General features: G+C 40.7%; 1 protein-coding gene across 1 annotated transcript in view; it reads left to right on the forward strand.

Annotated features, from left to right (window-relative positions):
* Window positions 1-1691: 1691 nt before the first annotated feature.
* Window positions 1692-22992, forward strand: part of LOC126203184 (2-oxoglutarate dehydrogenase complex component E1-like) — a 230750-nt gene continuing 209449 nt past the window's right edge. Inside the window, exons 1-2 of the mRNA XM_049937426.1 lie at window positions 1692-1781; window positions 2009-2266. Coding sequence (XP_049793383.1) covers window positions 2018-2266 — 249 coding nt within the window. The 5' untranslated portion in view covers window positions 1692-1781; window positions 2009-2017. The remainder of the gene's footprint in view (window positions 1782-2008; window positions 2267-22992) is intronic.

Raw genomic sequence — 22992 nt, forward strand, 5'->3', positions numbered from 1 at the left:
AAAGAAACTGCTAAAACAAACCTATTTTAAAAAGTCAGTTAAGAAGTACCTGTTAATCCAAACATTCTATACACTGAAGCATTACTTCGATAACTCAGAGTAGGGGTTTTATAAAAAATGTAACATCAGTCCCCTAGAACTACTTAAACCTAACTAACCTAAGGACATCACACAACACCCACTCATCACGAGGCAGAGAAAATCCCTGACCCCGCCGGGAATCGAACCCCCGAAGCCGGGCGCGGGAAGTGAGAACGCTACCGCACGACCACGAGCTGTGGACTAAAAATGTAACACAAATAATCATAACGACAATAAAACATCCAACTTCCACGAAGCACTTTCACACTATATTTTTTTTCCTTTTCTTGAAAAAACTTACTCCTAGAGCTATGCAGTGCATAATACTAACACCTTATCCTCTTTTTGAGCCCAATATCTGACTCGTTATAGAGGGACACATCAGTTTTTCAGGCTAGCAAATGAGAAGTTGCGGTGTACAAAATGGTCCTGGCATCAGCTGATAGTATGTGAAATTGTATGAAACAATGTGTGTATAGTGTGTGTAGAATATGAAGTTATTGGGACTGAGAAATGAATTAAGTGCGGCTGGTCCCGACGGAAATTCGAGTCCTCCCTCGGGCGTGGGTGTGTGTGTGTGTTTGTGCTTAGGCTAATTTAGGTTAAGTAGTTTGTAAGTTTAGGGACTGATGACCTTAGAAGTTAATTCCCATAAGATTTCACACACATTTGAACATTTTTTGAATTAAGTGTAGTGTTTGCCTTTTATTATTATTAAATAACTAATTTGTAAAACAGTATTGTACACTGGGGGTAAAACGAACGAGGTAGCACTACTTTAAACAGAGTGGCCATGTATCTGGGAGAGTGGAGGCTCCAGTCTTCATCCAGCCATCCTGATTTAGGTTTCCCATTGTTTCCCTAAATTATTTCAGTAAATGCAAGGATTGTTCCAACTACCTGTCCCACCCTTGTGTTTCTAGACCTGTAAATCTGTATATGTGAATTACATAATTTTTATTGTTTCTTAAATTATAATACCAAGGTATGACCAGTATCTTCATAAAAGAGATCTACCGGTAAATAAAACTACGAGCACTACTACTACTACTACCACTAGCCTCGCGAATGCGTGCGTGGTAGATAGGCCAAGAAAGTTCTTTGCTGGCTTCCAAGACCGACAAAACGGTCTAAAGCAGTGTGGAAACAATAGATGATACTAGAAACTATGCAGGAGCAGCGAGAATGTGCATCGTTGACGACTGTTATACGTGGAAAGTTCGAGAGGAGGTTTGTCTTTAGCAGTGGATGGCAGCTGAGCGATAATGATGATAGATGTGATGACAATAACACAGAAAGTGAAGGAAGAGCAATCGAAACAAAACTAGCACTTCGCACTTTCCCGCGTATGAAGGTAACTTCGTCAAAAACTAGTCATAAAGCAGGAAATGATGAAAAGACTGTTCACACGATGCGGGCTATTCGTATTTTCCGGCATTTAAACGTCATCCCGTTAACAGGTTGTCATTGGCTACCTGGTGCCATCCAGCCATTGGCTGCCTGCAACCTGACAAGGTGATGCAACGCCGGTGCTCCTTATCGCGCTTAAGCGCACTGTGTGAACTGTCGGAATTGAAGTGCAGCCGGCGTTTAGTGACTAATACGTGATAGAGTGTCATAGACTGTAACGTAAACAAGAAAATAGTAGTCAAAGAATTAGTATTTCGCGACTGTCATATGTCAGTGTCATTTGTTTTTCTGTAAGTGTTTGATTCATGAAATATCCTGACTTGTGCGCTGTGCCGAATACGATTCGTGTCTGTTTAAAAGTAGAAAGCACACCCTCTTTCTTACTGCTTACAACCCCTCTCGGCTGCAACTGCCATGTGCTGTTGGGACAAACTACTCGTACACGAATAAGTTAATGTTTCATATTCGTTTGCCGTATCCGAGAGGCAATATTTCTCTTTTTACTTCCATTTTTCAGGAAAACAAGATGCATCGTGCGAGATCAGTATTAATAAATCTGTTACCTCTCACACCACTAATTCCACGGGCTGCAGGACTTGAAAGATATGCAGCGTGGCTGTTGCGTTCAGGAAGTGCTACAAGCTCACTGTCAGTTACCAGCATCCGAAATTACAGTGCATCTGTTTCACCAGAACCATTTCTCAATGGAACTTCATCAGTATATGTGGAAGAAATGTACAATGCTTGGTTAGCTGACCCGAAAAGTGTTCATGTGGTAAGTATTGCTGTCCCATTTGTAGGCTTTCCGAGTTCTACTTATTTTCTGTATCTTGCATTTCTGCTGTTCATCTAACTTAGTGGGGAAGCAAATGTAGGCATATAGTAAGAAATGTCATACATTTGACTTATTTATTCTCCAGGGACCATCTCTCAGTGGTTGCTTTGCTATCTTAATACAATGAAAATGTCTTAAACATAGAATACATAAATAAATTTTTTGTGAGGGTATGACAGATGGCCAGTCCTTGCCTTTATGAAGGACTCATCCTGGCATATTCTGGAAATGAATTACGAAACCCTAAACCAGGATGACTGGCCAGAGCAAACTCCAACCTTCCAAATATGAGGTCGGTCAGTATCATAACAACTGAACTGCCTCATTCATATGGCTCCTGTTGTACATTGTACTACGATTTACATGCAGTTTTCGTCAGATAACTTATAATATAAATCAAGGTGCCTACTGACAACACCTGCTGATTACTCCTGGACTGTGAAAACACTGCAGTGCCCTTTGCACTCCCTCCAGTCTGTTTGGGAAACTGTCTCCAGATGCATAAACACACACTAATGCTTGTCTTCCTGCCATCAGTTTGCTTGAAAAACTCAGCACTCCCCCCCCCCCCCCCCCCCCCCCACCAATAATGAGTGAGATGTCGAGTGCAGGATAATAACAAGACTTAATATCGTCACTGTAGGTATTGTCACATGATATTCTTGTAAAAGCATTGCATTGTGATCATGTACTATAATGTGACAATGTTGCTGTAGTCGTCTCCTTTCTTTATTAATCACTGCTCAGAACACTCTAAGTAATCTGTTTGTGGTATATGTTACTTATGAAGACTGTTTTAGCTGCGTTTCTGAACAGATGTATACTAGTAATCTTTTACATTTCCTTGGATAATTTATCAATTTTATTCTCTTATAGAAAATGCTGTTTTGAGTTTTTTTGTTTGTTTTTCCATGGCAAGTATATGCCCAGTAGACTGGCTCTTGTTCCATGATTATATATTCAACTAATAGTGAAATACTTAGTAACGTTTTCTTTGATTTCCAAAAAAGTTTGGTAGATGCACTCACTTGTTGCAGTAGGGAAACCAGTTTTTTAAATAGTTCTTTACAGTGGGTCTGATTACTACTTTGAGCTATAATTCTATTGCCTCTTTTTTGGTAAATGTAACTTGGAGCCAGCACCCGCCCTCCCGTTTTACATTTTTCAATATGGTGTGGACATAAACATAAGGCTTCACTGTTGGTCAATTTGTTACCACATCCAGATTTCTGCTTTCACATTCGTTGGCTTCGCTCACTCACAACCAAATTGTCCCTTCACACGAATTTTAAAGTTTTGAAAAAGAATCATTCGCAGCATGTGCTCAGCACAGTCGACCATTATTTAAAGATCTAAAAATATTAACTGTCCCCTCTTTATAAATCTTTGAGGTGGTTCTTTTCCTATGCAGCAGAGCTGATCTATTTAAAAAAAACTCATTTTGAACACTCATATGACGCAAGACCCCCCCCCCCCATGAACCATGGACCTTGCCGTTGGTGGGGAGGCTTGCGTGCCTCAGTGATACAGATAGCCGTACTGTAGGTGCAACCACAACGGAAGGGTATCTGTTGAGAGGCCAGACAAACGCGTGGTTCCTGAAGAGGGGCAGCAGCTTTTTCAGTAGTTGCAGGGGCAACAGTCTGGATGATTGACTGATCTGGCCTTGCAACATTAACCAAAATGGCCTTGCTGTGCTGGTACTGCGAACGGATGAAAGCAAGGGGAAACTACAGCCGTAATTTTTCCCGAGGGCATGCAGCTTTACTGTATGGTTAATGATGATGGCGTCCTCTTGGTTAAAATATTCCGGAAGTAAAATAGTCCCCCATTCGGATCTCCGGGCGGGGACTACTCAGGAGGACGTCGTCCACAGGAGAAAGAAAACTGGCGTTCTACGGATCGGAGAGTGGAATGTCAGATCCCTTAATTGGGCAGGTAGGTTAGAAAATTTAAAAACGGAAATGGATAGGTTAAAGTTAGATATAGTGGGAATAGTGAAGTTCGGTGGCAGGAGGAACAAGACTTTTGGTCAGGCGAATACAGGGTTATAAATACAAAGTCAAATAGGGGTAATGCAGGAGTAGGTTTAATAATGAATTTAAAAAAAAAACAGGAATGCAGGTAAGCTACTACAAACAGCATAGTGAACGCATTATTGTGGTCAAGATAGACACAAAGCCCACACCCACTACAGTAGTACAAGTTTATATGCCAACTAGCTCTGCAGATGACGAAGAAATTGAAGAAATGTATCATGAAATAAAAGAAATTATTCAGATAGTGAAGGGAGACGAAAATTTAATAGTCATGGGTGACTGGAATTCGGTAATAGGAAAAGGGAGAGAAGGAAATGTAGTAGGTGAATATGGATTGGGGGTAAGAAATGAAAGAAGCTGCCTGGTAGAATTTTGTGCAGAGCATAACTTAATCATAGCTAACACTTGGTTCAAGAATCATGAAAGAAGGTTGTATGCATGGAAGAACCCTGCAGATACTAAAAGATATCAGATAGATTATCTAATGGTAAGACAGAGATTTAGGAACCAGGTTTTAAATTGTAAGACATTTCCAGGGGCAGATGTGGACTCTGACCACAATCTGTTGGTTATGACCTGTAGATTAAAACTGAAGAAACTGCAAAAAGGTGGGAATTTAAGGAGATGGGACCTGGATAAACTGAAAGAACCAGAGGTTGTACAGAGTTTCAGGGAGAGCATAAGGGAACAATTGAGAGGAATGGGGGAAAGAAAAACAATAGAAGAAGAATGGGTAGCTTTGAGGAATGAAATAGTGAAGGCAGCAGAGGATCAAGTAGGTAAAAAGACGAGGGCTAGTAGAAATCCTTGGGTAACAGAAGAGATACTGAATTTAGAGATACTGAATTTAATTGATGAAAGGAGAAAATACAAAAATGCAGCAAGTGAAGCAGGCAAAAAGGAATACAAACGTCTCAAAAATGAGATCAACAGGAAGTGCAAAATGGCTAAGCAGGGATGGCTAGAGGACAAATGTAAGGATCTAGAGGCTTATCTCATGAGGGGTAAGATAGATACTGCCTACAGGAAAATTAAAGAGACCTTTGGAGAAAAGAGAACCACTTGCATGAATATCAAGAGGTCAGATGGAAACCCACTTCTAAGCAAAGAAGGGAAAGCAGAAAGGTGGAAGGAGTATATAGAGGGTCTATATAGGGGCGATGTTCTTGAGGACAATATTGTGGAAAAGGAAGAGGAGGTAGGTGAAGATGAAATGGGAGATACGAGACTGCGCGAAGAGTTTGACAGAGCACTGAAAGACCTAAGTCCAAACAAGGCCAGTCCTGACAAAAAACTACCATCTGGTGACCAAGATGTATGAGACAGGCGAAATACCCTCAGACTTCAAGAAGAATATAATAATCCCAATCCCAAAGAAAGCAGGTGTTGACAGATGTGAAAATTACTGAACTATCAGTTTAATAAGTCACGGTTGCAAAATACTAACGCAAATTCTTTACAGACGAATGGAAAAATTAGTAGAAGTCGACCTTGGGGAAGATCAGTTTGGATTCCGTAGAAATATTGGAACACGTGAGGCAATACTGACCCTACGGCTTATCTTAGAAGCTATATTAAGGAAAGGCAAACCTACGTTTCTAGCATTTGTAGACTTAGAGAAAGCTTTTGACAATGTTGAGTGGAATACTCTCTTTCAAATTCTGAAGGTGGCAGGGATAAAATACAGGGAGCGAAAAGCTATTTACAATTTGTACGGAAACCAGATGGCAGTTATAAGAGTCGAGGGGCATGAAAGGGAAGCAGTGGTTGGGAAGGGGGTAAGACAGGGTTGTAGCCTCTCCCCGATGTTATTCAATCTGTATATTGAGCAAGCAGTAAAGGAAACAAAAGAAAAGTTCGGAGTAGGTATTAAAATCCATGGAAAAGAAATAAAAACTTTGAGGTTCGCCGATGACATTGTAATTCTGTCAGAGACAGCAAAGGACTTGGAAGAGCAGCTGAATGGAATGGATAGTGTCTTGAAAGGAGGGTATAAGATGAACGCCAACAAAAACTAAACGAGGATAATGGAATGTAGTCGAATTAAGTCGTGTGATGCTGGGGGAATTAGATTAGGAAATGAGACACTTAAAGTAGTAAAGGAGTTTTGCTATTTGGGGAGCAAAATAACTGCTGATGGTCGAAGTAGAGAGGATATAAAAGGTAGACTGGCAATGGCAAGGAAATCATTTCTGAAGAAGAGAAATTTGTTAACATCGAGTATAGTTTTAAATATCGGGAAGTCGTTTCTGAAAGTATTTGTAAGGAGTGTAGCCATGTATGGAAGTGAAACATGGACGATAAATAGTTTAGACAAGAAGAGAATAGAAGCTTTCGAAATGTGGTGCTACAGAAGAATGGGGAAGATTAGATGGGTAGATCACATAACTAATGAGGAGGTGTTGAATAGGATTGGGGAGAAGAGAAGTTTGTGGCACAACTTGACTAGAAGAAGGGATCGGGTGGTAGGACATGTTCTGAGGCATCAAGGGATCACCAATTTAGTATTGGAGGGCAGCGTGGAGGGTAGAAATCGTAGAGGGAGACCAAGAGATGAATACACCAAGCAGATTCAGAAGGATGTAGGTTGCAGTAGGTACTGGGAGATGAAGAAGCTTGCACAGGATAGAGTAGCATAGAGAGCTGCATCAAACCAGTCTCAGGACTGAAGACCACAACAACAACATGACACAAGACATAAAGAGAACTTTATGCTCGTCTCTCATCGCTTAAAACTGTGTGCTCAAACTCCTCAGTTATAGCCGTGAAAATACACAACACAATAAAAGGGTGAGACATAATGAATATGGAGATAAATATTTTAAAAAGCAAGTTACATGATTTTCTAATTGAACGATGCTACTACTCTGTGGAAGATTTGATGAAGGACAAAGTGATACTTTGAGCTTGATCCCTAAAATGGAATAAAAATTTGTGATAGTTATAGTATATGTAAATCCTGTAAATTTGACGAATTTCAAGTAAGTAAACTCTCCACAAAGTATTATTGTAAGTGTGACAAAATTTTAAATAAGCAGATTGTAACCTTGACATGTCTCCTGTACATCAGACATATGTTCTGGAATTGTGTATGTTATGAGATGAATAAAACACACTTCACATTTCCTAATGTAGACCTTAGGTGTGGTACAGATCATTCTGTCACCACAAATGAGATTTCATGTGGGTAGGCAATATGTAACTTCAGCTCTTTTCTGCAGTCTAAAAATTGTGACCATATTTCATGTCTTCAGTCCCCAGAAAAGAATTTCATAGTGAGTTTTTTGAAATAGTATGTCACCACAACAGATTGTCTGTTACATAGCACCACATGAACACAACATGCTGGTTTTTTCCCTAGTAGCTTTGTGTGTTCTTTCAGTGTTCAGTAACAATCGGTATTCATCCCTGAAAATTTTGGACAACAAGCACAATCCATAGATTTCTCATCTACGCATAATGTGACAGAGTTGTTTTTCCCTCTTTTTGCTGAAGTGCTTACTGTTTGTTTTCTTTATGTTGAATGTTAATGTACCACATAGTACTTAACCTTAAACATCTTTGAGGGTTTCATTTTCTTTGTCTAATAGGAATTCTGGTGTTTATCTGTTACAGTGAGGGTACTGTCTCATCATCACTTTGTTTGCTGTGTAAGTAATTGTCAGTGTTGCACTGTTTTAGGAAGATATTGTTGCAGCCTCTCCACAATACCAGAGGAATAGTCATTTACATAATTTGCCAATTCCTGAAGGTTTTCGGTTGTTCTACTCCTACAGTATCTTTCATTTGTGCATTATTATATTTTATTTGTTCATCCATCCAGAGCTCTCTTACACTGAAATAGAAATTGTCTTCATAACAGAATGAAAATAAATAGCTCAAAATATACTTACATGCAGAATATATGAGTATACGTTTGTGAGGATAGGACACATGGTTGGCCATGGCCTTGAGGGAATCATCCTGGCATTTACCTGAAATGAATTAGGAAACCCTCAGAAAACCTAAATGACGATGGCTGAACAGAGCTCTCTCATATGAGACAAGTGTCTTAACTGCCTCATTCAGTTGGTCCCTAATGTATAATTTTCTTTGATTTAAACACAATTTACTCCAGATAACTTACAATGTAAAACACTGCTTGTTTTTCTTTGCTATTCACTCCAAGGACACCTACTGGTGATTCATGGACCATGAATGTGCTGCTATGTTCCTTGTCCTAACTCTGGTCTGTTTGAAAAACTGACTAGCCTTGTGTATGCATTTTACAGTTTCATGTTTTATAATGTCCTATACTACTTAGCTTTTATTTTCTGTATTATATATACAAATTTTGTCATATTTTCATATTAGTAATATACTCATTCAAGGATCATTTTACATTGAAAACATACGTCATATGTGTTTATCGAGGAAAGGACAGTTGTTGTTTGTGGCCTTGTTGAAGGAACCATTGTGACATTTGTCTGGAGTTATTTAGGGAAATCTAAATCAGGATGCTGGAAAGAGCATAAACTTCAGTCTCCAGAATCTGAGGTCAGCACCATCTCATTTGATCATAACTAATTTATAGTTCTGTTATGTTTGTATTTTGAAATGATACAGATTGTTAATACGCCAGTGAAGGATATTGCATTATGTCAATTATATTGTCTTAAAGTTCATCCAATGCTCTCTCCTTCTAGCCTTAACTGGGCCTCTCATTTTGTCTCTGTCTTACTCCCAACAGTTTTTTTGCGTTTTGTGTCTTGTTCATTAAGAGGGGGCAAAACATAAAAAATGTTCGACTAATATTCTTTAGCATATGCTGACTATTATAGTGCCTGGTATGTACATTAACCAACGCATTGTACTGTTGATATATATAATCTTTTCATAGTAGTGATATTGTTGCTCTGAACTTGAATCTTCTCTTCTTTTTTTATTTTGTTCTCAAACTGTTATTTGATTTGAAATTGTTGAAAGACATTTTATTTGGAATAGCTATAAGTCGCCACAGTTTTTTTAAATGCACTTATTCTGTTTTTGAATGCTGTTAGCACCATTTTCATGTCCGTGTTTAATATTGTTTCCCTTTCCATAAATTAATGAATGTTGTTGCTAAAATTTTGTGGATCTCTTGTCATTATATTTCTGCAAATATAATGATATTAGTACATCACTTTTTATTTCTTAGCAATATTTCCATTTGCTTTTACATGAATTTCGAATTTGTAGACATCTGCAGCACTCTTAGTTCTTTGCGTAGATTTTACTTTTGTTATATCTTCCAACTTTTGAATTTGTCCACTGGGGTGTGTGCATTTTTTGACAATCCTTTCCATTTACTGAAGTGCAAGAAACGTCTTAAATCATGTTCAGTTCCATAGGAATGATTGTGCCCCATGACTGTGATGGCAATGCAATGAAAGACAGGTGGCATTATGAGCAATGCTGACCTCCTTTCTGTGCTGGATCTTACTGAATGTCATAACTGTTGAAGGATGTTACCATTTAGCTGCGAAAAGGCCAGCATCATTCCATCAGTGGCACACTTCCCTGTATTCCTATATGCAATGGCCTTCCTGTTGAGGTAAAGGATGTGGTGGCATTGGGAGAAAGAGTGGCTGAACATGAGATACGAGCTGTGTTTCATGAAGCCAGTGAGCTGATCATGAGCAGGTTCCTGCCAACCACTGAGGTAAATTGAAGACCTATTAACAAACCTATGCATTGGGGATTGTTTATAATCAGTACTGTCTTCAGTGATGAAACCTAAAAATATGTATTGCCTGTAGCATATATACAGGGTGGTTATAATTAAACTTGTGCTATTTGAACCATTGTAGATAGAAAACTATTTACCATGTGTTTTAGCCAACTTTGTAGGAATGATGTTCAGGCTTTCCACTGCCGGATTTGTATTGTTAGTGCATAGTGTTAGTGTCATGACTTGCCATTTAAGAACTGGTACTGTTATGGTGACAGTATTATGGAAGTGTGCAATTCCACCCATCTGCTTTGACCCATGACGTCATCAATGTGGTGGAAATGGCTATTCTAAGTGTCTCCAATATGGCACCTATGATGTCACTACATGCACATAGCAACAAACATGAGAATACATATAAAATAAGACAATATCATCTCCCTCCTAAAATACAATCAAACTAATGGGACAACTGTGGGAAATTTGGGGTTTTCGGGAGGGGACAAGCTAAATATAACAGTAAAAAAAAAAATGCACCATGATCCCAAAACACACAATTGAAGTCTTTACATGCTACACATAGTACTCATATTTACATGATATTTTTGTAAGTTATAAAGAATGTGGCTTATACACATAACGTTGACTTTCCTAGGCTCTCAAAGATTTTGGAGAACCTCTTCCAGGCTATAGAAGCATGCATTAATAGATATTCCTTTAATACTGTTTTAAATTTTTTAGATTACTTATTACTGTAATTGCTTTTGGCAACTTACTGACTGTAAATAATTTTACCATAGTGTAATGTTCCCTTTTGGCACAAACTGGTTTTTATTTTAAGCATGTGAAAGTCAGTGTTCTGTCATGTGTTACATCGATGCAGATCTTCATTTTTGAGGAGAACAGTAGGATCTGCTATTGCATATTTCTTAGTAAACATTGCACTTACAAAGATTTAAGTACATGGGAGAAGAAGAATCCCTGTCCTTTTAAATAGTGGTCTTTGGGTGTGTTCCTTTTTATTCCAGCCATGATTCTCACTATCCTTTCTTGCATCCTGAAGGGTTTTAGGCAGGATGGTGAATTACCCCAGAAAGTGATCCTATACTTCAGAATAGAATATATATTAGCATAATAAATATTAATTACACAATCCTTATAACAACAGTTTTCAAGCACTCTCATTAAATAGCAAATGATGCTTAATCTCTTAAATATGCAGTGAACAATTGTGAAATGGTATTTCTAGTGCAGTTCCAGACTGTTCTGGATGCAGATGGTCATCACATTGAGCAGTATTTGTAAACTGGAATGTAAACATGATAGGCAATTAACGAATGTCACCCTCTTGTGGAAATTTTTAATGTGTTTCTTTCAGTGGTTTATTTATTATTTCTCTTCTGTATCCCCTTAAAAATGTTCCATTGTCCTACAATAACTTGTTTGTAGTGGGAATGGTCCCAAGTAGCGAAAATTTCATTATAACCACCCTGTACATCTGTATGCAACCTACCAATATCAGCTATCATCATCATCATCATCATCATCATCATCATCTCCATCACATAACATGATGATGATGATGTACCACGTGATGCCACCAAGTGGGCAGCAGAAGGAGAACAGAACACTGACATTATTTTTTTTAGTCCGTATTAATTCTTGGAATGTAAGTTGTGGTGAAAGACTGATCTGTAACGTAGTCTGAGGTCTAGGTTGGATTGGACGGTAACAGTTTGGTTGTGAGTTGATGAAGTGGTATTGAACGCATCTGAGAATTTAGTATTCTCCTCTGGGTAGCTGTGGTACCAGACTTTTAAAGTTATTTAATCTTGTAAGTTTTTTATATATTTTTGAATACTTTAAGTAATTTTTTTCTCTCTCCCCTTTCACTATGGCCAGTTAAGGACCAGGTGGCATTTTTAAAGCCTCATTTTTGGTTTCCTTCAATAGTCTTTCATCTGTTCCCCCTGTTTGTTTCCTTGAACCACTTCATACTTATTCTGTTACTGCATATACTTTGTTTTTGAACACATCTATTTCTGCTGCTTCTTGTTTTAAGATGTGTCTCTCTAAATCTCAGCTGACTTCTCAGAGTTATCTTATTACTGATTTATGTTTGAAGATCAAATTTGTTAATGTACTTATCATTCTGTATGAGTGTTGAAACTTTCTGAACTGCACTGACGGGAACTCTCCCAGCAGTATAGTGTTTGTTCCTGTAATCCCTCCCCTGCCTCAAACTTCATCAGTCCCTATCCTCTCCCTGCCTGCCTTCTTCCCTATTCCAATTCCAGCCTCATTCACCCTTCTATATGCCCAGTGCACATCGATAGTCCTTTCCCCTTTTCTGCTTCTTTCCTCTCCCCCTTTTGGCCCTCACAGCACATCTTACAGCCTCCCATTGGTGCACCTAACAGTCCACTAGCTTGTCCACACCATGTCCCAGTATACTCCCACAGGCAGGACTAGCATCTTCCCTTACCTCTAGCCTGATGCCTCTCACCCTCCCTGCCCCAAGTCTCTTGTGCACCCTCACTACCCACCCCAGCAAAGATCACTGCTCTCCTTGGATACAGTCACAGTTGGGCGTTAGCACTGGAGACAACAGTGACCATTTTGTGCAGGTGTGTATGTGTTTTGTTGTGTCTACATCTATGATGGGCTGAGTCCAATAGTGAATAATATCTGAGAGTCCTTTTGAATGTGCATGGCTGCCAATCAATGCATGCTCTATGTGGTGAGTAACAATCTATGCTTTTCATATTTTAATGAAAAATCATTTTTTGAAAATCTTATATAATTCAGTTGTTAAAAAGGTCTATTCGCCATGTGGTGGCATGAGAAAAGGTGCATAAGTTGTGGAAATGTGCTAGCTTTAGAAGCCAGTGACTACTTCTGCTGGAAGGGTTGAAGGGAAAGAAAGAGGGATGAAGGAAAAGGGCTGGTGATGTTGAGGAAATGAGGTGAGTTAACGGAAAAGTCATCCAGAACCCCATGCTGGGGAGACTTACCAAATGGGATGAGAAGGAATGACTGACTGTGGGGAAAATTCTTTTAGATAAGAATCCTAAACCATATATGGCACATCTACCCAACAGGCAGTATCAAGCACAGCTCATTCACAGGATTACAGAGGAGAGGGATGAGAATTCTCAGTAAACATTATGCAGTTTGTTTCAAAATGATATTACTGCACAATGCACAAAGAATTTAAAGATTTAGTTGACAATGAAAGAGTAAAACATTGTAGTGATTGACAGATGGGATTCATTGTTCAGTACATCAAGAAGATGAAGGTAGATTTGCAGGCATGTGGCATTGATGTTATGAATAGTAGAATTTATGGAGTCACATGCATTATTATGATGACAGTGAAACAGTTTTCAATGGAACTGAATGAAGAGTATGGAGACTTTATATATATTGGAAAGTATATTGGTTAACAGAATGAGATTTTCACTCTGCAGTGGAGTGTGCACTGATATGAAACTTCCTGGCAGATTAAAACTGTGTGCCGGACTGAGACTCGAACTTGGCCAGGAAGTTTCATATCAGCGCACACTCCACTGCAGAGTGAAAATCTCATTCTGGAAGCATCCCCCAGGCTGTGGCTAAGCCATGTCTCCGCAATATCCTTTCTTTCAGGAGCGCTAGTTCTGCAAGGTTCGCAGGAGAGCTTCTGTTAAGTTTGGAAGGTAGGAGACGAGGTACTGGCAGAAGTAAAGCTGTGAGGACGGGGCGTGAGTCGTGCTTGGGTAGCTCAGTTGGTAGAGCACTTGCCTGCGAAAGGCAAAGGTCCCAAGTTAGAATCTCGGTCCGGCACACAGTTTTAATCTTCCAGGAAGTTTTATATTGGTTAATTCAGCAGACATTACTGGAATGGTTTTTTGATATAAAACTCACTGTTGTTGAGTTTATGAAGGAAAAAGGAGTGCTGGATGAAAATTAGAACATTTGGAATGGATGGCAGACCTCGCCTTTTGAGTGGACTTCACTACACACTGCCCAAAGTAAGACACTGCAAGGTGAGAAACAACTTCTTTCAGATTTGATGGGTATGCATTTAAAAAGAAAATTGCACTATAGAAGAGACACAGTTTGACAGACACAAGCCAGTTCCCTAAAGCTCACTACTGTTTTGAAAAAATTACAAGGACAGCTTCATAAACATTTTGAGGACTCTGTCAATCTTACATCAGTTTTTGAGACAATTTGCTGCCTGTGCATGTGCAGATGTAACTGATTGATCTGTAAGGTAATTCCCATTTTAATGACCAAGCCTTTTACTTAAAAACTGTCCCGGATGTCTAGATTGCTTTTCTCAGGTAAGAGTTTTCATGTGTCCATACTTAAAAATGAAATCAAACACCGTCCGAATAGTCCTCGAAAGCCCAATGGTAGTGCCCGGCTGCAGTGTTATCCTCAGCCCTCAGGCATCACCGGATGTGGCAAGGCTGTTGGCCCATGTCCATAATGCAGTTGCAAAAGTGCTACATTGTTTCAATTGACATATTTGTGTGAAAGACCTCTTTTCGATTATGAATCTCTGTAAGTTGTGATGACGTGGCAGCTTGAGTGCGAAAATCTGTGTAATTCTCTGCATCTGCCTGTATGCCAACAGTTTGTACCAGATAAAAATTAGGCTTCAGTACACCAAAAATAATTAACTAATACTTGAAATTTGTTTGTTATCTACATTGTTGAGAACTTAAATGTATAATACACAGTGTTACTGTACTGGCATTTAAATGTGGCATGTTCACAGTTTCCCATCTCTTTCCCCTCCTCCTGTTCAGATAGTGCAGCATGGTGATTAGGGAAATGTGCAACGAGGCTAAGTGCTATGGCACGGCCTGTGAGCTGGAATCTTGGCTGCCCCTAATCTATACCTATCTAGTAGCGTAGGTCTAAACTTAAATGCAGTTTCAACTAAATTATAGAGGAATTAAATTTTTAACTAAGAAAAAATTCTAAAATTAAAATATAGAATGTAATAATATTTTTCTGCTTCATAATGTGTAGAAATGATAGATCTAGTGCTGCAGTTCATGGCATACATATTGCAGTGTATGCACCTACACTGTGATCAGACATCCTCTTCGTGTTGTACTTTTCTGCAACTACAAACTGTCCAGCATGTGTGGTGCACTCCGAAAATAACAGCAGTCAAGTGGATTGGAAATTATACCTTGTTTATTTGGGATACCATTACAAGAAGAGGTAACATTACCTGTTACTGCACAACTCTGATTGGAGTTACAAGGAAAGGTAACACTATCAAGTAACTTCATTGGAAGGTTCATAATGAAACCCTAAAACAGTGAGCCATAGCATGAAGCCTATCTCTTCAAGTCAGGTTCACCTGGATGTGAAGGTCCATCCAGGGTCGGCACACTGGTCGGGAGCTGTTCCAAATGAGGAACTGCAGAATGGTCTCTCAACAGTGACCGGCTTCTCGGAGGTCGTGTTCCAGCCTAAGTACTGCTGAGGCAGAGGTATACAGTGCTGAGGGGAAATAGTCCCATGTGCGATAAGAGTAGTTCCTACAGTGGTAACATCCTGAATTCCCAGCGGTACAGCTTTTGACAATGTTGACTGGAATACTCTCTTTCAAGTTCTAAAGGGGGTAGGGGTAAAATACAGGGAGCGAAAGGCTATTTACAATTTGTACACAAACCACATGGCAATACAAGAGTCGAGGGGCATGAAAGGGAAGCAGCGGTTGGGAAGGGAGTGAGACAGGGTTGTAGCCTCTCCCCAATATTATTCAATCTGTATATTGAGCAAGCAGTAAAGGAAACAAAAGAAAACTTTGGAGTAGGTATTAAAATCCATGGAGAAGAAATAAAAACTTTGAGGTTCGCCGATGACATTGTAATTCTGTCAGAGACAGCAAAGGAGTTTGAAGAGCAGTTGAATGGAATGGACAGTGTCTTGAAAGGAGGATATAAGATGAACATCAACAAAAGCAAAATGAGGATAATGGAATGTAGTCAAATTAAGCCGGGTGATGCTGAGAGAATTAGATTAGGAAATGACACTTAAAGTAGTAAAGGAAATTTGCTATTTGGGGAGCAAAATAACTGATGATGGTCGAAGTAGAGAGGATATAAAATGTAGAGACTGGCAATGGCAAGGAAAGTGTTTCTGAAGAAGAGAAATTTGTTAACATTGAGTATAGATTTAAGTGTCAGGAAGTCGTTTCTGAAAGTATTTGTATGGAGTGTAGCCATGTGTGGAAGTGAAACATGGACGATAAATAGTTTGGACAAGAAGAGAATAGAAGCATTCGAAATGTGGTGCTACAGAAGAATGCTGAAGATTATATGAGTAGATCACATAACTAATGAGGAGGTATTGAATAGAATTGGAGAGAAGAGGAGTTTGTGGCACAACTTGACAAGAAGAAGGGACCGGTTGGTAGGACATGTTCTGAGGCATCAAGGGATCACAAATTTAGCATTGGAGGGCAGTGTGGAGGGTAAAAATCATACAGGGAGACCAAGAGATGAATACACAAAGCAGATTCAGAAGGATGTAGGTTGCAGTAAGTACTGCGAGATTAAGAAGCTTGCACAGGATAGAGTAGCATGGAGAGCTGCATCAAACGAGTCTCAGGACTGAAGACCACAACATCAACAACAACATCAAGTCACATTGTGTTTGTTGTTGTTGTCATTGTTGTGCTGGCTTGCAGATGTCTGTGCTGGAAATGTACTACGCCTGCAGCTAGGTCATCTGGGAGGTTGGTTGGTCGATTTAGTGGAGGGGACCAAACAGTGAGGTCATCGGTCCCATCGGATTAGGGAAGGATGGGGAAGAAAGTCACCTGTGCCCTTTCGAAGGAACCATCCTGGCATTTGCCTAAAGCGATTTAGGGAAATTGTGTAAAACCTAAATCAGGGTGGCCGGACACGGGTTTGAACCATTGTCCTTCTGGGGTGCAAGTCCAGTATGTTTACCTCTGTGCCACCTCGCTGTCACCTGCGAGAGGTGGTGTGCTGCAGTTGTTGCGCAGTCTGTGTAGGCACACACGTATGGTAAAAAGTTTTATCCCCTTAGTGTGGGTTGAGAAAGGTGGCAGATTGAAGTAGTTCACTGAGTGCGAGCCACTGCGGGCCATTGGGGCTCTGCAGGCTGCTGTTGAATCCTCAGAGTCCCAGAGACAATCAACCCTGGAGGCCAGCTGCAGAGGGGCCGATACAGCAGAATTGAGCTGGAGTCCCATGACAAACGAAGTCTGTGGCAGTGTGCTACCTTCAAGAAGAGGGTCTGCCATGGATGCAGTTTGCAGATGCAACAGGAAACAGTATCAAGTAGCCAGAAGACAGACGAGACTGGAATGCTGTGATCGTCACCCATTCTGTTAAGACGGTTAAGAAATATTTAGCGAGTCATGGAACATATATTGAAAAGAGAGATTAGACACAGTCAAAGGGATTGTGTTCACTGCAGTCGACAAAAATATTCTCTGTTTTGAGGTTGAATTTGAGTGTGGCTGTGAAGTTATCTGGAGACTTGTAACATGTATGTGTGAAATCAAGTTAACTGTTCAATGTTTTATACACTTCTGTCATAGTTGTGTCATTTCAAGAAGGTCTACACTCTGATCATATAATATTAAGTGGAGGCAACTTTAACCTAACAAGTATAGACTGAGATATCTGTGGATTCATTGCAAGGTGCACAGGCAGGCAGTCTTGTGAAGGACTTTTGAACACAGTTGTCTGAAAACTATCTTCAGCAGCTATTTAGAGAGCCTACACACAATGAAAATATTTTAGACCTTGTAGCTACAAACAGACCTGACTTTACTGATGGTGTCAGTATAAAGGCAAGTATTAATGATTATGATGTCATCATACTGACAGTGATTTCTAAAGTTAATAAATGAACCAAGAGTGTTAGAAGGATATTTTTGTTAGAAAGAACAGATAGAGTTGTTGGGATCTCACTTAGGTAATGATGGGACATAAATGGGTTCCAATATAGTGAACACAGTAATTATGGGCAAAGTTTACACAGATTGTAAATTGTGCTCTGGAGAAATATGGAGTAAGTGGATTAAGAACAGAAAAGATGCAATGTGGTTTAATAACAAAATTTGGAAAATTCTGAGGGAGTGAAGACTCTTCCCCTCTTGGTTCAAAAGAGGATGCGCAAATGACGACAGGCAAAAGTTTGCAGGGTTTCATTATTCTGTGAAAAGGATGATGTGTGGAGCATATATATCAACTACCACTGTAATACCTTAGCGAAAGATCTTGCCAAGATCCCAAGAAGATTCTGGTCCTATGTAGAACTGCTAAGTGGGTCGAAAGCTTCTGTCCAGTCACTTGTCGATCAATGTAGTGTGGTAATAGGAGATAGCAAAAGAAAAGTTGAAGTTTTAAATTTCTCATTTAAGAAACCATTCACACAGGAGGATCGTACAAACGTACTGTCAAGTGACCATCACACAGATTCCTGTATTGAGGACATAGCAATAAGTATTCCTGGTTTAGAGAAACAGCTGAATGCATTGAAAGCATATAAAATGCCAGGTCTGTATGCTATCCCAATTCAACTTTACAAAGAGCACTCTGCATGGCTTTGCCCCTTTAGTATGCATTTATCTCAAATATCTCACCCAGGACAGAGCCCCAAGCCACTGGAAAATGGTGCAGATGACTCCTGTATATATAAAAACAGTAAAAGCCTGGACCTGCAAAATTACAGACCAATATCCTTAAAATCGGTTTGCTGCAGAATTCTTGAACATATTCGCAGTTTGAATATACTGTGAGACAGAAAAGATTGGCCACAAATCAGTGTGGTTTTAGAAAGCATCACTCATGCAAAACACAGCTTGCCCTTTTCTCACATGGTGTCTTGCAAACTATGGATTAAGGGCAAGAGGCAGATTCCATGTTCTAGATTTCCAAAAGGTGTTTGATACTGTGCCCCACTGCAGGCTCTGAGTGAAGGTATGAGTATTCCTTCAAGAATTGTTTGGTAGAAGATGAGCTCTTGTTGAAAAAAACTTTAAGGCAGTTCCTATTACAAGGATCATTTTATATGATAGAAGAGTTCCTGAACTACAATGTTTAGCATTTCGTGTATTGTTAAATGCAAATACATGCCCAAATCTACATTTGTAATCTTGACTATTGTTTATTGTAAACACATATTTTGCAATATTTATTTTCTGTAACACTTATTATTTTGTAATATTTATTTATCTCTGAAAATTGATTTTCTGTAGTAGAACCTAAGTTACTGTTCACTGTAATGTGAAATCGTTTTGTTTTTATGTGCTACCACGGATTTCTGACACGTTCCATATCCTGTGATACTGTCACAACATTGATCACCAGAACAGGAAATAAATAAATAAATATGGAATAAGTTCCCAGATATGTGATTGGCTCAAAGCCTTCACAAGTAATAAAACCCAGCATGTTGTTCTTGACGATGAGTGTTCATCAGAGACAAGGGTCACATCAGGAGTGCCCCACGGAATTCTGATAGGACTGCTATTACTCTCTGTATACATAAATGACCTGATGGACAGGGTGAGCAGCAAACTGTGGCTGTTTGATTATAATGCTGTGTTGTATGGGGAGGTGTTGTCATTGAGTGACTGTAGGAGGATACAGTACGACTTTGACAAAATATCTAGTTGTTGTGATGAAAGGCAGGTAGCTATGTAGGAACATGACAGTTAATGCAGGTGAGTAAGAAAAACAATCGTGTGATGTTCAAATACAACATTAGTAATGTGCTACTTGACAGTCAGTTCGATTAAATATCTAGGCATAACATTACAAAGTGATATGAAATGGTACAAGCATGTAAGGATTGTAATGAATGCAAATGGTCAACTTCATTTTATTGGGAGACTTTTAAAAAAGTGTGGTTTATCTGCATGACCACATATAAAACACTAGTGCAACCCATTCTTGAATTCTGCTGGAGTGTTTAGGGTCCCCAATAGGTTGGATTAAAAGAAGATATCAAAACTGTTCGGCCGTGGGCTGCTAGATTTGTTACCATCTGAGTCGGTCATCATGCGAGAGTTACAGAGATGCTTTCTGAACTGACATGGAAATCCCTGTAGGGAAGGCAGCGTTTGTTTTACAGAACACTATTGAGAAAATTTAGAGAATTGGCATTTGAAGCTAGCTGCAGAACGATTCTACTGCTGCCAGCATACATTTTCCGCAAGGACCACAAAGATAATGTAAAAGAAATTAAGGCTTGTACAAAGGCATAGGGACAGTCATTTTTCCCTTGCTCTATTTGTGAGTGGAGCAGGACAGGAAATGACAAGCAGTGGTAGAAGTCCCCTCCGCAACACACCATATGGCAGAGTATGTATGTGGATGTAGAAATGGTGCAAAGAATTCTGTTACCATCAGTGCCAATAATGACAATGGACAGAACAACATGGAAACGAGACACTGAAAAATATGGAATAGCATCAGCGATATCAGAAAATGGATGTTGCGAAGAAGATTTTAATCCCCTTTGCCCCCCAGGGGTCCCACAATTCTTTTGTGGAAACGTGCGTAGCGAGCACAGGACCCCGAGCTAATGTGGCCCTCCTTCCTTTCCGGGCTGCATACCTTTCTTTTCCGCATCCTTCCCTATCCCCCATCTTCGCCCCCCCTCCCCTCACCTCTGGCTCTTTCCTTCCCTTTCTCCCCCTCTGGGAGTATGTTTTGTGCCTACGTCCGGAGACGGACGCTCGAAAATGTAACACATTCTTCGATTTCTCTGCTTGCATTTCTTCATCCTTCCTTTGTCCTTCTCGTTTGCTTACCTCTTCTCTTTACCCTTTTCTCCACTGCGGTGTTTGAGACCTCTCTTCTTTCCTTTCCCCTTCTTTGTTTTTCCCTTTCTCTTTTTTCCTCCCTGTGCGTGTCTGAAGGCTGACCCACGCATTTTCATGCGTAGCCAGTGACGGGGTAACGTGTAATTCCCCGCCCCGGGTAGACAGGTAGGACACGTACATACCCCCTGGTAACGGCCAGGCCCAGGAAGGGTTGATTACCCGAGCTGATATCTTCCGACAGTGCCGATTGGTCCCTCTGTCCGTTTCTCGGGAGGTGTGACCTGAGATGTGAACAATCACCTAAGGCAGGAGCGCCCTCAGAGAGGGCCCCCACAAGGGAGGAGCGCGCCATTGGAGACGCTGGTAATCATGGGGGATTCTTCTGCAATGGTTTCCTCATCTTCCACTATGTCTGCTCACAAGTGTAAGTTCACACAGTCTCAGCCACAGACAGTTCTTCCATCGTTGCCACAGTTCCTTGTTGTTTCTCGGTCTGACGAAGGTCATGACTTCTCCACGGTCAACCCTTTCATTATTCAGAAAGGTGTCGACGCAATTGCAGGTCCTGTAAAGTCTTGTTCCAGATTACGGAATGGCACCTTGTTGTTAGAAACAGGCAGTGCCCTCCAGGCACAAAAATTGCTGTGTACTTCACTGCTCCACACCTTCCCTGTCCGGGTGGAAGCGCACCGCACTTTAAATTCCTCCCGTGGAGTCATTTATACACGCTCCCTCGACAGATTGTCCGAGGAGGAAATTCAACACTACCTGTCTGACCAGGGCGTAACGGCTGTTCATAGTCATGAAAAGGGTTGACACGAACATCGTTCCAACCCGTACTGTCTTCTTGACATTTGACAGAGTTCAACTCCCATCGAAAATAAAAGCGGGCTATGAGATAATTTCCGTTCGCCCCTATGTCCCAAACACTACGCGTTGCTATCAGTGTCAGCGGTTCAATCATACCAGCCAGTCATGTTCCAATCCGGCCAAATGTGTTATGTGCGGCAAGGATGCCCATGAGGTTGTTTGTCCACCTCCATCCCCTGCATCAACTGTATGGGTGACCATGCTGCTTCCTCTCGAGATTGCCCCATTTTTAAAGACGCAAAGCTCATTCAGGAAATCAGAGTGAAGGAAAAGGTGTTGACCTTTGCTGCTCGGAAATAATTCGCCAGTCGAAAGCCCACTGTGCCTCAGACAGGAAAATACAGCACTGTCCTTGCCTCTCCTTGGTCAACAAAGGAGGCGGCCACACAGACTTGTGATCTCACCTTTAGTGACACGATCGTCAGATCGGCCAGAACAAAGATCGCCCGTTCAACCTCCCCACTTTCGCCTGCTCACTCTATGGCTTACCCTTCATCGGGTTCTGCTAAATCTCAATCCCAAAAGTCAGACACCCGGACTTCCAAAAAAGAGCATACTCATGAAGATTTTTTACGTACCCCAACTTCACAACCATCAGTTCCTCCTTCATCTAAACATCATGTTTCCAAGAAGGCTAATAAGAAACCCAGTTCCTCTCCTTCTCCGCCACGGCATCTCTCATCTACAGCACCACCTGTCAGTAACCGGCCTCGGCCATCTTCTGTGTCGCCGAGGCACACTGCTAGCGGCCGATCAACCGGCCGATCACTGGTGGCAGGAGCTGCTCCTGAACAACCTATGGATCAGGATCTTCTGCCATCAGCTGAGTGCCGTTCCACGCTGTCGGTCGCAAGCTCTGAGCAGTCGTTGAGTTGACGGCAACCTTGGTCACATTCTTCCATTTTCTGTCCACCCTATGTCCATTATCCATTGGAATATCCACGGCATTTGAGCCAATCGGGATGAATTGACGATCCTCTTACGATCCTACTCGCCGGTCATCTTCTGTCTTCAGGAAACAAAGCTGCGTCCCCACGACCGCTTTGTGTTCCCCCATTTTCAGTCAGTCCGATTTGATCTCCCCTCTGTTGAAGGCACTCCATCACATGGAGGACTCATGATTCTTCTCCATAATACTCTCCATTATCACCCAATCCCCTTAAACACTTCCTTCCAAGCAGTCGCTGTCCGTCTTTCCCTTTCTGGATACACCTTCTCTCTTTGTACTGTATACATTCCATCGTCCACA

This window comes from Schistocerca nitens, chromosome 9, assembly GCF_023898315.1.
Source record: "Schistocerca nitens isolate TAMUIC-IGC-003100 chromosome 9, iqSchNite1.1, whole genome shotgun sequence".
Lineage (NCBI taxonomy): Eukaryota > Metazoa > Arthropoda > Insecta > Orthoptera > Acrididae > Schistocerca > Schistocerca nitens.